The sequence below is a fragment of the Ooceraea biroi genome, chromosome 8, assembly GCF_003672135.1.
Source record: "Ooceraea biroi isolate clonal line C1 chromosome 8, Obir_v5.4, whole genome shotgun sequence".
Lineage (NCBI taxonomy): Eukaryota > Metazoa > Arthropoda > Insecta > Hymenoptera > Formicidae > Ooceraea > Ooceraea biroi.
Genome location: NC_039513.1, coordinates 3,432,330 through 3,446,366, shown reverse-complemented (window position 1 = coordinate 3,446,366; position 14,037 = coordinate 3,432,330). Strand labels below are relative to the sequence as shown.

General features: G+C 36.9%; 1 protein-coding gene across 2 annotated transcripts in view; it reads left to right on the top strand.

The window, feature by feature from the left end:
* LOC105274842 overlaps window positions 1-14,037 on the top strand; it is a 35,341-nt gene that overhangs the window by 18,072 nt on the left and 3,232 nt on the right. For both annotated transcript variants that reach the window (XM_011331290.3, XM_011331292.2), the window contains exons 3-4: window positions 5,392-5,446; window positions 13,472-13,628. In XM_011331290.3, coding sequence (XP_011329592.1) covers window positions 5,392-5,446; window positions 13,472-13,628 — 212 coding nt within the window. The remainder of the gene's footprint in view (window positions 1-5,391; window positions 5,447-13,471; window positions 13,629-14,037) is intronic.

Genomic DNA, 14,037 nt, shown 5'->3' with positions numbered 1-14,037 from the left:
TTAGTTAGAATTTAGTTAGATTAACATTTTATTGACAAATGATTGATACTGTATACTTACATTGCAGAAATAATGAGACTTTATTTATGAAGCAACAGTTACATCTTCGATATCGGCTCGAAACATAATTACTGTATAATTTTCTCGGATATTACGCGTATACCTTTTCCGCCGCTCTTTCGCAACTCTCGAGAGTTGTTAGTGGCCGCGAACGGGTTTTGGTCGTAAATCATTAGAAGAAGCGTCCGGAAGAGCCATCGGGAGAAAGCACATTTATGGTCTCAATTCTGTCTTGCAATGTTAAAGTCTCGCAAAATTACCGCTCATTATGTCAACGTTGTTTATCGGCGAGATACACGGCGCAAATCGGATGCTGGCCGCGCCCCGTTTATCGTGATCAAGGTCGATTCGGAAAATCGATCGACGAGTATTGCGCATTCTAAGATAAGGCTGACATATACGCAATTTAGCTCGCTTTTTTTTATCAACAAGAAAATTATCAACGTGTCAGTACACGCATCTCAAATATTAAAGGTGATGGAAAAGGTGAAGGATCTTAAGTCGCACAAGGCATATAACTTATATTATTTTTTATATAAATTATTGATTTTAAAACTATAATATTTCCAATTTCTAGCTTTCTTTTATTAATTTTTCTTCAACGTAATTTACTTAAAATAAACAGGGTTATCGTCATTCAACGAGTTTCCTCGATTTATGACACTCGGTCTGCTCGCTTTGCACTGTCACAGGCGGTCGGAGAAAACCGAAAGTAAAGGAAATTCTTGGAGAAATAATCAAGATATTCATGGAATATCCGCCACGTCGTAAAGTAAAGTTTGTGTTGTTAAGTGCGGCGTGGACGCAGTACGTAAAAGCAACTTAGACTACAGGAATTATAAATCGCTCCATTACGGACGCCGTTATGCCTCGAGATGCTAATTATATGTATTATAGTTCAATGTACAGATATAAAACAAGCTATTTCGATTATTGCAGATTACATAAATAAATTTACGGAATAATCAAATTTTACGATATTTTCTGGGATGCATCCTTCGAATAGCAAGTTTAGATACTCAAGTAAATACCTACACTAGATATGACTAAAACTTATCCTTACAAAAATATCTTTATTATTAATTGTCGGATTGCAATAATAAAGCATGTTTCAAGATGTATCGAAAAAATAAGATCCGTAATATTTTCTCTAAATATTTCCTTTTATCATTTATTTTTTATACTTAAATGTTGAAATTAAAAAATTCTAAGGTATATATTTTAAAGATAAATTTATTCTGAACTGATCTTCGAATCTGCATACTAGATAAGATACAAGGAACACAAGGCATCCCCTATATTTGCACATCCTACACATTCAAGCTTGAAACGAGGGAAAGAATATTCATCGATGAAAGTGTCTTGCATGGTTTCCTAAGATCGTGATTGAAAGATACCGATTATCTCTCGACTTCCTTCATTCCGTAATGGACGATGGAATTAAACTGTAGGTCGCGCGCACAATTATCGCTCTGTACCGGGAATGGAAAAGGCGCTTTTATCCGGCGAGTGTGCCGAGCGTTAAACTAGCCGTTTCGGGGACAGCTTCGATAAAAGCGTGGCGAGAGGCGAGAGGTACGGGATGAAACCGGCTCGAGAGCAATAATACTAGGATCATTTTCGCGAAGAACATAATTTTCCTACCGCGTGCAAGCGGCTGGTCTCGCTCGCCCGCTCGCGATTATCGCTCGCCGTGGCGGCCGCTTTTAAGCGGAGAAAACTCGCTTGAACCCGCACCGTAAAAATGCCTAAGTGGACTGTTATGGCTACATTCGTGCCGTGTGTATGCAAATGCACTTTTCTGCGGCCCATTGTTGCTCGCCGCGGCCACGTGATGTTACGTGCGTCTCATCGAGCGAAACTTCAATGTGTCGTTACTAATGGAACGTATGATTATAGATGAACGATTATGCGCGTCCCGTTCGGGACGAGCACACAATGAAAGTATGCGTGCGTTCTGTAGACACTTTTTGAATAATCCTGTGCGAGCGAAGTCTCGCTGCAATTATGAAAAATTGTGGAAAGTAAACCATCAATTACAAATTAAATCGCAATTGAAAATTTCGACGGAGAATGGCTCAACTCGCAAAGAGAGGAGTAAAATTCGATAGAATGCGATAATCGAAGGGAATGTTCTATATTAACTCATTTGCTGCATGCATACAATAGCATGCATTTTCTAAATACCATTGCTGTTTCAGATCTCAATAATCGTAAGTGTTTTTAATCAGTCAGTTTTTAATTACACTGGCCTTTAATTTAATAGAATAAATCTTGTATTGTAATTATTAATTCCATAAATGTGTATAACTCTATGCATCTTTGATATGGCACGAGTCTGCCGTTTCATTAATCTTTCGTAATAGGCTCATAAATTCTGATTTTAATTCTTACAATTTCTAAATTCGCACTGTAACCATTTGTCTTACACCGAATCTATCCTATATATCTATGATTCCATTAATCTTTCATTTCTTCCGTAAATATTATCTTTATCTTAATGTACGATCCTAGTTATTTTTAGAATGAACATCCACTTTATAACGCACACACGTGCTAAACTTTTCAAATTGCTGCACTGCAGTTAATATATAAAAAATAATACCTATGTGGAGATAATACATGAGAATTTTATTGCACACATTATCTCCCGGATTATTTGAATAACCAAGTTTGTGATATACCCCCCAAAACGAGCAACTCCAGCCAATTTGATCGACCATCTGGCCCTTGTGCCTTTCCCGCCTTACCACAATGTAGTAAACGCGAGCAAATTGAGTTGACCACCGGCGACAATCGCCGCTTGCTGCCCCCTTGTTGGTCGTGCAAGAAATATTAATACTTTCCGCTTCCTTCCGGGAGACCCGGGGTTCCCCCTCGACACATTGAATCCATTCTAACTCGTTCTACCCGGTGCGGCATGTACGTAAATAGGGGCGAAACTTAAACCCGTGCTCGGCATCTTTTCGGTTTCGCTTGTAACCGCACCTCTGAACGTGTGGTGCTAACGCGTGCGAGAGGGTACAATTAGCGACCATCGCGCAAGTTACCACACAATGCTGATGGATGGTGGATGGATGCCTCGCGAAATCGCTTACGGTCTATATACGGTGGGTCGGTGATTTCGTTTCGCGAAGAGGAGAAACGTCGAACTGCAAATCACAACGCAACACCGATTCTTCTCGACTCTCGACAGGTTGTTTTTTTCACATCTTTGAGCTTGAACGTTTTCTTCAGACAACTTGATCTTTGCTTCAACTGGACTCTTCGTAAAATTCTCATGTCAGGAATGTTATGTAAAGAAGATCTATTTACTAATCCGATTGCCTTTTTTTAGAAATTGATTATTATGAATATAATATTGTTATGAAATGCATAAATGGAGTCATGTAATTCGTATTTTATTAAGTTCTTCGTCTACATAAGCGGATTGAAATGAAATTGATTGAAATTGTTGCGAAATTTCTTCAACGTCTCTTTTAAAAAAAAGTTTGAAATATGCAAGAAAATTTAAAATACGGCACACGTGTGTTCTTTTATAATTCTATTATCCCGTTACCTGCATGCACTTTCTTTAGTTTTATATTATTGATATCTGTTGCTTTCAGCTTTGCATATGAATGATAATGGAAAGAGCATTTCTTTTTTTAATTAAATATTAATATCATTATTAAAATTATTTTGTAGAAAACTTGTGTAATATAAGTTTAACAAAATATTAAACTATAATTATTTTTTTTAATGTGCCTGTGTTATTCTGGTTTCTTTTACTCGCGTTGTATTCGAAGAAGCGTTATCGGTGGTCGAAATCGAGGGCGGAAGTTCTCCAGATAATTATGAACCTTCAGGCATCAGACGATGTAACGTTTGAACATGATCATAAACTGTTGAAATTTTCATTTGTCAGATAGATTTCACATAATGTCACGGATATTTTCATAATTACTATTTTTATAATCAGTTATGCAAAAGTGGACATATTTTATCATGCGTGTTTCCTGTCACGCATAAATTTAGTAACACGCTTTTCAATCTACATTTTTCTAAAGATTATTCTCTGTAGAAAGGAATTTATTTCAGATTGAGATATTAAAGTAATGAATAATCGTATAAATAATGTGAAACTTTTTAGTTATGTATTATAAAAATGTATTTTTGAGATTGTTATGTTAAAAATGATAATAGAATTTTATTAAAATATATTGAATAGCATCATATAAAGAGGATAGTGCAAATCAAGTTTGGTGGACATATGATCTTATTTTTTATACTATATATATGTAATTTATTTAAAAAATTTTCTTTATTATTCTCTCTCTCTTTTTCTTTCTTTCTCTCTTTCTTTCTTCCTCATGTTGTAAGACTCACATTATAAACTCGAGAGGATTTCTGCGTAGATAACGGACACAAATTGCGTGTTTAAGGATTAAGACGGTTTTCCCATGGCTGCATCTCGTATTATATTGCAGGCGAGTGGCTAATTTTATATCATTAGCATAGATTTAATAGGTGATTTCGCACGATTAACATACGTTTCCTATGCGTAATGCTTGATTTTCGTCATGTGTACATATCCTTTGCGGTTATGATAGACTGCTCGTGGCGATGAACACAGTGTCTCGTGATGCCGGATGGAAAACCGCTGCAATTACCAGTCATCATCTCTTGTCTATCCGGAAGCCGTGGCTTTATCCGATTTTATACGAGTCCGTGGAAACGGATGACGTTTCGCAAAAGTTCACAAATAATCGAGATAGCAATTGTGAATGATCGCTACTGACATAGTGAGAATGATATCTCAGTGAAATCATCGATGACGATGACGATGGAAGTCGTAAGCCCGTAGGCGTGACTTTCGATTCTTTTTTGTTCTCAGAAGAAGATGCGAAGGAAGAAAATGTAGTTTTTTTAGTTGCCTGGAGAGAGAAAAACATATTGGTGGAATATCTGAAAATGTTAATTTAACGTAATTTAATAATATAAGAAATTCCTATTTCGTAGCACTGTATCGAAATAATTTAAAAGCTACAATTTGTTCGTAATAGTGGATGCAAATTAAGAGTGAATGAATGTATTACATATAGTCATGTTAAATAATGATATAACTTTCACACAAATACCATTGTCTTTAAGTACAGATATTAACTTGTTAAATTTCAAGTTCAGTCAGTTGATTGGTTCTTATGTCGAATCGAAACTTATCGATTGTATGTATAAACGATACCTAATTCAACTACTTCAGTATTCGGAGTGCGATTTGACACTTGAAACCTCTTTTCTTTCGATAACTGTAACATAATTCGCCGTTAATCAAATCTACATGCATTTCAGGTGATTACTAACGGTCTCAAGTGCGACTCGGACGACGGCGACGGTTTGACAAACGGTGAGTCACTTGATTCTCTTTCTTCACATCTCCTTTTTTTCCTTTATTTATTTCATAAAGAGGCGCAATTAATGATGACGACCGCACGATTAGATTCATTCGATGCACTCGGCGGTGTGCTTTAGTTTCATTGACGAAATTCCGCTGCGTAAAAGGGCCGCCAATAAAACTATTCAGGTCTATACGAAGGGGCGTAGATCTCTTTTAATCTTTCTCAATATAAAATACTAAAATATGTGTCATCGTTTCTATTCTTATATTCTTTCTTCTTTATTTTAAAGTATTTTTATTTCTTAGATTTGCTTTAAGTGGTCTTCTCTTTTCATAAAGGCTTTCATGATTTATTGCCTAGATTTACAATTTGGGTAAATAAATATATGTTATATTTCTGCGCCTACGTGCGTTACATATTTTAAACAATTAGCGTTTTTGAAATAACTTCTATTGGAATAATAAATATATAGATTACATCTGCGGTGAAATAGTGCGCGATTTCTTCAGAGAAATACCATGACGTTTCTTGCATCTCTATTGTCATATTCTAATCGGATTCTAATATCCGAGACATATCATTTGCTGAAAATTTATATTCCTGTTTTCATGACGCCAGTTAATTTACAGCTAACGGTTTCTTCTCGTAAATCAAGCGCATCGGCATGTAAATCACACGTATCAACATTTTTATTGGAGTTAACAACATATGTGAATTTAGTTGCTCTATGTTCATTATATTTCGATAAAGTAGCAACTACGTTTCGCATTCCATCGATAATTCCTCCTCTTGGAACATATACTCCAAATTTTATCTCTTGTCCCAGAAAAGGTTTCTAGATCTCGATTGCAAGTCAATTATCGATTAATTCTAACAATTACATTTTTTTCTTATATTTCAATATATTTCTTGGATTTATTTAAATTATTGTGCTGTATATTTTCTTAATTATATCCAGTATCCCAAAACTTGCCACGCCAGAATACATAGATAGACTCGTGCTAATTATAATTTACCTATGAATCATCACGTGATGCCTCTGAATTCCTAAGATTGTTTGGAACATAGGGTTCAATGTTAGATGGCTCTCGAGTTATATATAGCACGGATTTCCTGGCTAGCAGAAGAAGGCGAGAAAGAGAAACAGAATTCCGGTTGGAGACGATAAAGAGGAAGCAGATTCCTTTTTCTCTGGTGACGCAACTTCTCGTCCTCGTCCTCGACGTTGCGACGGCCCTGACTTTGCCCTTCGGTCACTATCATCCTCGGCGAGTGCGAGCGTGTGCCAGCAATGACGACGACCTGGCGCGGCGTGGCGGCCGCATTTTCTCACGCTACTTCAGCTGCTCCTTGCCGGTGCAATGATCTCCCTTTCGTGGCTGCACATCTGCCTGAAAATTACGTTCCGGGACGGCTTACTAAGCGCGTTTCATCCCCTTCGCCCTCGCCTCGCCTCCCCACACCCGACACATTAACTTGAGATTCGTCGCATCATCCATCGTGCATCTCTCCGAGCAGGGTGCTCCCCCGCCTCTCTTCGCTTCGAAAATCTTTAATTTTGCAAGTGTTAACGGGGAGAAAGATCATAAAGGAATTCCCATCATCGTTCATCGTATAATGGACATTTTACAAACGCTATTTTGTGGCTGACTTTTCTCTTCTGTTCTTTTACTTCGTATTTGTTGGGTTCTTTTCGACCGACCATTGCATCAGTTTTGTACCGTCTTCGCAGCGTGATCACCTCTGTGAAGTTGGCTCCTCTTCTTCAAAATTTGAAAAAAATAAGCACAGTTCTGATTGCCCCCCGAAGAGTTCTAGAGTTCTCAGTCCTTTTTAGAAAGAGTTCTGCCATTTAAAGTAACGAAAACACCATTTGAAACACCGGGGGGGCTAACTTCACGAAACTGAAAATTCAAACGGCTATAACTTTTTTGTTTGTAATTTTAGCGCTTTGAACCTTAAGAATAATTTGTAGAACTCTTTGGGGGGCCATCAGAACTCTCAATAGAACTCCGGATTTCCAAACAAAATTTTGGACCCAGAACTTTCAAAGTACCAGAACTTTTTTGTTTTCGATTTCAGAGCATTGGTTCTTAGGGATAATCGGTAGAACTCTTTGGGCGGCCATCAGAACTCTCAACAGAACTCCGGATTTCCAAAAAACATTTCGGACCCAGAATTTTCAAAGTGCCAGAACTTTTTTGTTTCCAATTTCAGAGCATTGGTTCTTAAGGATAATCGGTAGAATTCTTCGGGGGGCTACCAGAACTCTCAACAGAACTGCGGAATTATTAAAATACTGTTCGACCTGAGGAACTTAGAAATTTTCAGACTCTGCAACTTCAACTAGCCAGAACTTTTTTGTTTTCGACTTGAGTGCATCGAGTATTAAGGATAATCGTTAGAACTCTTCGGGGGGCTACCAGAACTCTCAACAGAACTGCGGAAGTATTTAAAAAATGTTTGACTTAGAAATTTTCGAACTTTGAAACTTTAAGTCGCCAGAACTTTTTAGTTTTCGACTTGAGAGCATCGAGTATTAAGGATAATCGTTAGAACTCTTCGGGGGGCTACCAGAATTCTCAACAGAATTGCGGAATTATTTAAAACATTTTCGACCTGCGGGACTTAGAAATTTTCGGTCGAAACTTTTTTTAATAATTCCGCAGTTCTGTTGACAGTTCTGTTAGCCCCCCGAAGAGTTCTAACGATTATCCTTAATACTCAATGCGTTCAAGTCGAAAACAAAAAAGTTCTGGCACTTTGAATTTTTTCTGGGTCCGAAAGTTTTTTTTTGGAAATCCAGAGTTCTGTTGAGAGTTCGGATGGCCGCCCAAAGAGTTCTACCGATTATCCCTAAGAACCAATGCTCTGAAATCGAAAACAAAAAAGTTCTGGCACTTTGAAAATTCTGGGTCCGAAATTTTTTTGGGAAATCCGGAGTTCTTTTGAGAGTTCTGATGGCCGCCCAAAGAGTTCTACCGATTATCCCTAAGAACCAATGCTCTGAAATCGAAAACAAAAAAGTTCTGGCACTTTGAAAATTCTGGGTCCGAAATTTTTTTGGGAAATCCGGAGTTCTGTTGAGAGTTCTGATGGCCGCCCAAAGAGTTCTACCGATTATCCCTAAGAACCAATGCTCTGAAATCGAAAACAAAAAAGTTCTGGCACTTTGAAAATTCTGGGTCAGAAATTTTTTTGGGAAATCTGGAGTTCTGTTGAGAGTTCTGATGGCCGCCCAAAGAGTTCTACCGATTATCCCTAAGAACCAATGCTCTGAAATCGAAAACAAAAAAAGTTCTGGCACTTTGAAAGTTCTGGGTCCGAAATTTTGTTTGGAAATCCGGAGTTCTATTGAGAGTTCTGATGGCCCCCCAAAGAGTTCTACAAATTATTCCTAAGGTTCAAAGCGCTAAAATTACAAACAAAAAAGTTATAGCCGTTTGAATTTTCAGTTTCGTGAAGTTAGCCCCCCGGTGTTTCAAATGGTGTTTTCGTTACTTTAAATGGCAGAACTCTTTCTAAAAAGGACTGGGAACTCTAGAACTCTTCGGGGGGGGGGCAATCAGAACTGTGCTTATTTTTTTCAAATTTTGAAGAAGGGGGGCCAACTTCATAGAGGTAGCGTGATCACAGCATTGATTAATTAGCGGCGCTTCGATTGTCGTAGTTTCACCTTCTTATGGAGCTTTAGCGTGGAAACCAATTGCGTGTAGCGGTGATCAAGTTAGGTAAGCTTAACGGTGAAAGCAGGAAGGCGGAAGAGAATAGGATACAACAGGATATCGAGTTTATATCGCATTGTGGATTATTAGATTATTATGTCACTTGTTAATTTGACCCGCGATCAGTATAATGTAAGATCATTGAAAATGTAATTACATTCGCGTTATTGACGATTCTAACAATCTTTTCTTTTGTACTACGATTCAAGGATAAACGTAATTACTGCTATAATGTGATACACGCGTAGTTTCGTAATTGGATTTTAATTGTTAATGAATAATTAGCGATTATACCGTAACCGCTATTATGGTCTTAATTATTACGATTTTAGCTGTTGTGCGTTTCTCTTATATTTAGAGCATCTTCGAAATTCGCGATTAAAGAGATTAATTATTATTATGCAGTAAGGCTCGTTTAATGATTCTGCACATTCACGCTTATCACTTTTGGTGTTTCCTTTATGATTTCTTACTACTGATGGATTACTACTGATGGATCTTTTGTTAGAATGCGGTTTTCGTCTGTTATTAAATATTGTTTTATTTCTTTTTAATAATAACTGTTGCTTTATTTTATAAGTAACCTGCTATTCGATAACAAAACAATATTATTTATTTAAATATAACTAAATAGTGGATTGATTTAACATTAGATTAAAAAACATTGTTAAATATTAAATATTAAAAACTTGTTGCAACTGTTACACTCAAAAATTATTAAGGAAAATCAATTTCACGTTCAATGAATCTTGAGAAAAAGTGAGATAGACTAGAAATTTAATTTGATCTTATAATGATAGCTTCGCTAGATCTTCATATTGAAACTGAGACGTCATCACGGAGATCGAAAGTGAGAGTTACATTTTTGCTTATCGAGATCGAAGAAAGTGTCGTGTCGGAGATATTTCGCGACTACTTTCGATTTGGATCTCGCAATTGCTCGTCATTATTTCGGGTACGCTTGTATATATTTCTTAATGTCTCGTTTCGAGAGAAGCAACTACGTCGTTTTGCAAGGCTGTAAAACATGCCACACCGTCACGATTAACAATGTTGCGCCTCGCCAGACGCGACGTTCGCGCGAAATTCACTTTCCGCTCGTAAAATCCAGCAATCCGGATCGGATCCGGTTCCCTCTCAACGATAAGGGCCGCCCACAGTGAGAGAGCACGCGAATGCATTATCGATGGTCCGCTGGAACCGTTAGATCGTTGAATGACGAAATGTTTCACGAGAGCACGGACTTTCCGCGCGTTTTCTGAAGTCAATTTTATTCGTTATCCAATTGAGATTCTTTTAGATCCTTTGCTGAATATTGATGCAATTCCTCACAGTTGATTCCTCTCAATTCTATCTTGCAATTTTATAGTCATAAGCAAAATATACGTTATATGATAAATATGATAAATAAACCAATTAATAATCTCATTGCGATTTTATAATATTATGAATTTTATCCTTTATTATATAAAGTTTGTAATTTTATACTTAAACTTACGTATTAAAGAAAGTAATCTTGAATCGAGAGATGTCAAGGCTGACATCGATTACGCGATCACATGGAAAAACTGTACAGATTAATAAGTCTCAGATAGATCATGGCAATTTATACAAGATCTTATCAATCTGTGATTTTATAACTAGAATCGTGTAACGTCGTGTAGTGGAACTGTAATGTAATTGCGTGTTTGGAGTAAGATGAGAATTATGTCACTGTATATGCTACGGCTATTGAGTTGATCAAAGTTCAAGCTTTCTGTCAAAGTGCAGTAAAGTGGTAAAACGCGACACGTGCGCTCTTTTACAATTCTGTTATCCTGTTACCTGCATGCACCGTTTCTTTTCAGCTTTGCATATGAATGGCGACAAAAGAACGTTCTCTCTATAATACTAGCTTATAATAGTCGCTGTCGTCACGAATTCCTTTTCAAGATATTCTTTCGTGTCTTCAATGGAAGTTTCTCAGAATTTTGCTAAAATGCATATGCATCTAACAGACAAATATAATATTAATTATACATTGAATTAAAAATAAGTAATATTAATTTAAGTAATAAAAATTTAAATTACATTGCCGTAAAGATCAGTGTGATGCATCATTGCATGCATCTGACTATTCTTTAAAAGGGAATCAGTCATTATTTTATATTTTTCTGCATAATACACTGACGTACTATTTTCGGAGAAGCGCTATCGATGGATGATATCACAAGCGGAAGTCCTCACAATAAATAAGAATTTTCTATATCAGATGAAACGTGATAATTATGCACGACCGTAACTTAAGTAATTTGCATCCAAATCATGATATGTAATAATTAGTAATTAATTGATGCTTTATTAATTGAATAGAGATATGCGTCGTTGAATGATTGCACACTTGACTTATCATTAAAGAATCTTGCACATTTTAAATATTTTTTTAGATTTTTTAAGAGAGTGATAAGATACTGTTTAAGTTATTCACATATGATAGATGTTTACACTCTCATGCACTGATATCTAATTATCAAGCTAGCCTCGATACTGCATGCTTATCTTCAGTAATGATACCTTCTATATATGTAGGTAAGCATAGCTCGCTATCTCGCGCTTTCAAAAATTCAGATCAATGCACCGTGGCGGCAAGTCAATGACTCCGCGAATAATTAAATGGAATAGGCGTATCATTAAAACCTGGCTGAAAGATATTATTCAACCAGTTTTTCGAAAAGTAAAAATAACGTCTATATTTTTCTCTTATCCTTACATCCTGTACGCTGTTTTACAGGTGTACCCAGAGATCTTTGTGAAACGTTATTATTATAATGATACGACACAAAAAAATGAATTTAATAAGATTAACAACGAATTTAATTTATATCTTAAATGAATTTACGTAATTTACATTGGTTTAAGTATGCGTGCAACTTCTTTCTCTAAATGACTCTAAAATGACTCCTGTCAGCGACATCCGTAAAATCGCGTATGCGGCGTACGCGCGAACGAAACGTCGACTTGCTTTCGCGACCTCGTTTCGCGCTTCGATCGAACGCTTCATTGGGTTGCTCGAAATAGATTTTACCGTAATACAAATTTGTGTAGCGAGGAGTTGGATTGTCCATGTGCCATCCGCTAGTAATTTTTAGGAAGATCAAAGTTCTTCGACTGATTGTAAGTCTCTATTGAGATATGGCTTTTCAATTCAGACTGACGATTTTACAACGTTATCAGTACAAGCTCGTAGAAGTGACATGCTGTATCAATCGATTAGTAGTACAGTGGTATCTCGAATAAATAGATGATAAGCGAAAAGAGACGACATATGTAGTGACTACGTTGTCGACATTTGGTCTCTGTGGCCGGAACCAAGTGCGAATCTAATTGTAAGTGCGTGTCAAGAAAATCGCTACATACAACGACGCGGCATACCTGCCTGAATTCTCTTGGCGCAAACTGGCGTGAAGCTGCGATTTCGAAACGCTGCGATTTTTATCTGAGAACGTTGCGTCTTGCCCGGTAAAGGGAACGGAAGTCAAACACTCGAATGTAAAAGACACATATCGCAAATATTGCATACAATAACGTCTTTAGTAATAATTTACTGATAATATCTTTATGACTCTTTTTACAATTTCGTCATAAAGTTTAATTTAGTTCTATTGAATGAATCAAAATCGCTATTTATCAATGTCAAGAACCGCTTGATCGTCATCATGTATTTTTAACGCCGCTAAAACGATCCGCATTGTTAGCAGCTCGCATGGCCCTTGAGGGTGGCACAGTTTGAGCGTAAACGTAACAAAAAGGGGTACAAACGCTCGACCTCGTTTGATCACAGCGGAAACGCATCGTTTATTTCACCTTGAGACGAAAAAGGCAACCGTTTATTCGCACGGCACCCTGAATCCGATTAGCGTGCATGAGAGAAGCCTTACTCAAAAATATATAGAACTTCTCTCTTTGATATGAACGAGTATAGTGAGCGAACACCCTCAGTCGCGATACGAGACCACGATGTGCGAGCAGGGCTCGGTGAGGGCGAGAATAGCGTCGTTGGAGGGTGAATGTTAATCACAAACCTTTTTCGCTAATTCTGAGGGTGCTCGCGTGCATAATGATAATTATTAATCGTGTATCAGTTGAGTTAATATATCGCTCAACATTATTGTTTTATTTAATCGTGTTTATCGACAAAGAATTGGAGATTATCTTGCTGTCATAGTTATTTGCTTACTCGATGATCCTTGCAGATTTCCTGGAGTATTAAGTAGTAATTGCGCTGTAACTACCATACGGGCACAGCTTATGCAGTTTGTTTAATTTCAGGAAGAAAAATGGCACCGGTTCTAGGCGTACCGCCCCCGCCACCGGCTCCTCATATGGGACCAGACGGCTTGATCTTGCCGAGGAAACCGTATAATCCATGCCTTATCTCCACTAATCATAAGGATCTTCACAGAGAATTACTCTTTAACCAGAAAATGTAAGTTATGCCTTTCTAAAATTTTCATCCACTGCAGTGAATTAACATGCAAATATATTAATTTTTTTAAAGAATGTTTTTATAATAGAAAGTGCTTTCTAGTTCAGTAGATGCACATTTTTTTCAATTTACTTAACAACGATGGTGTAAACCAGAAACTCTTCGTAAAATACACATTTTACTGTTTTTTTTATTTTTTAAATCTTTCATTCAAGTAAACCATGATTTAAAAATTTCTTCGATCAAATAAGAGAGTTTCCTTTTCTCAATCTAATGAATATATCTTCAAGAGGAAAACCCTACGTAAAGTAAATATTTTATCGCTTTTCCGCCCGCACGTCCAAGACTGCGATATTAATTAATATTATGAGCGAGATAATAATGCGAAAATGGAAAGCCAATTATCTGC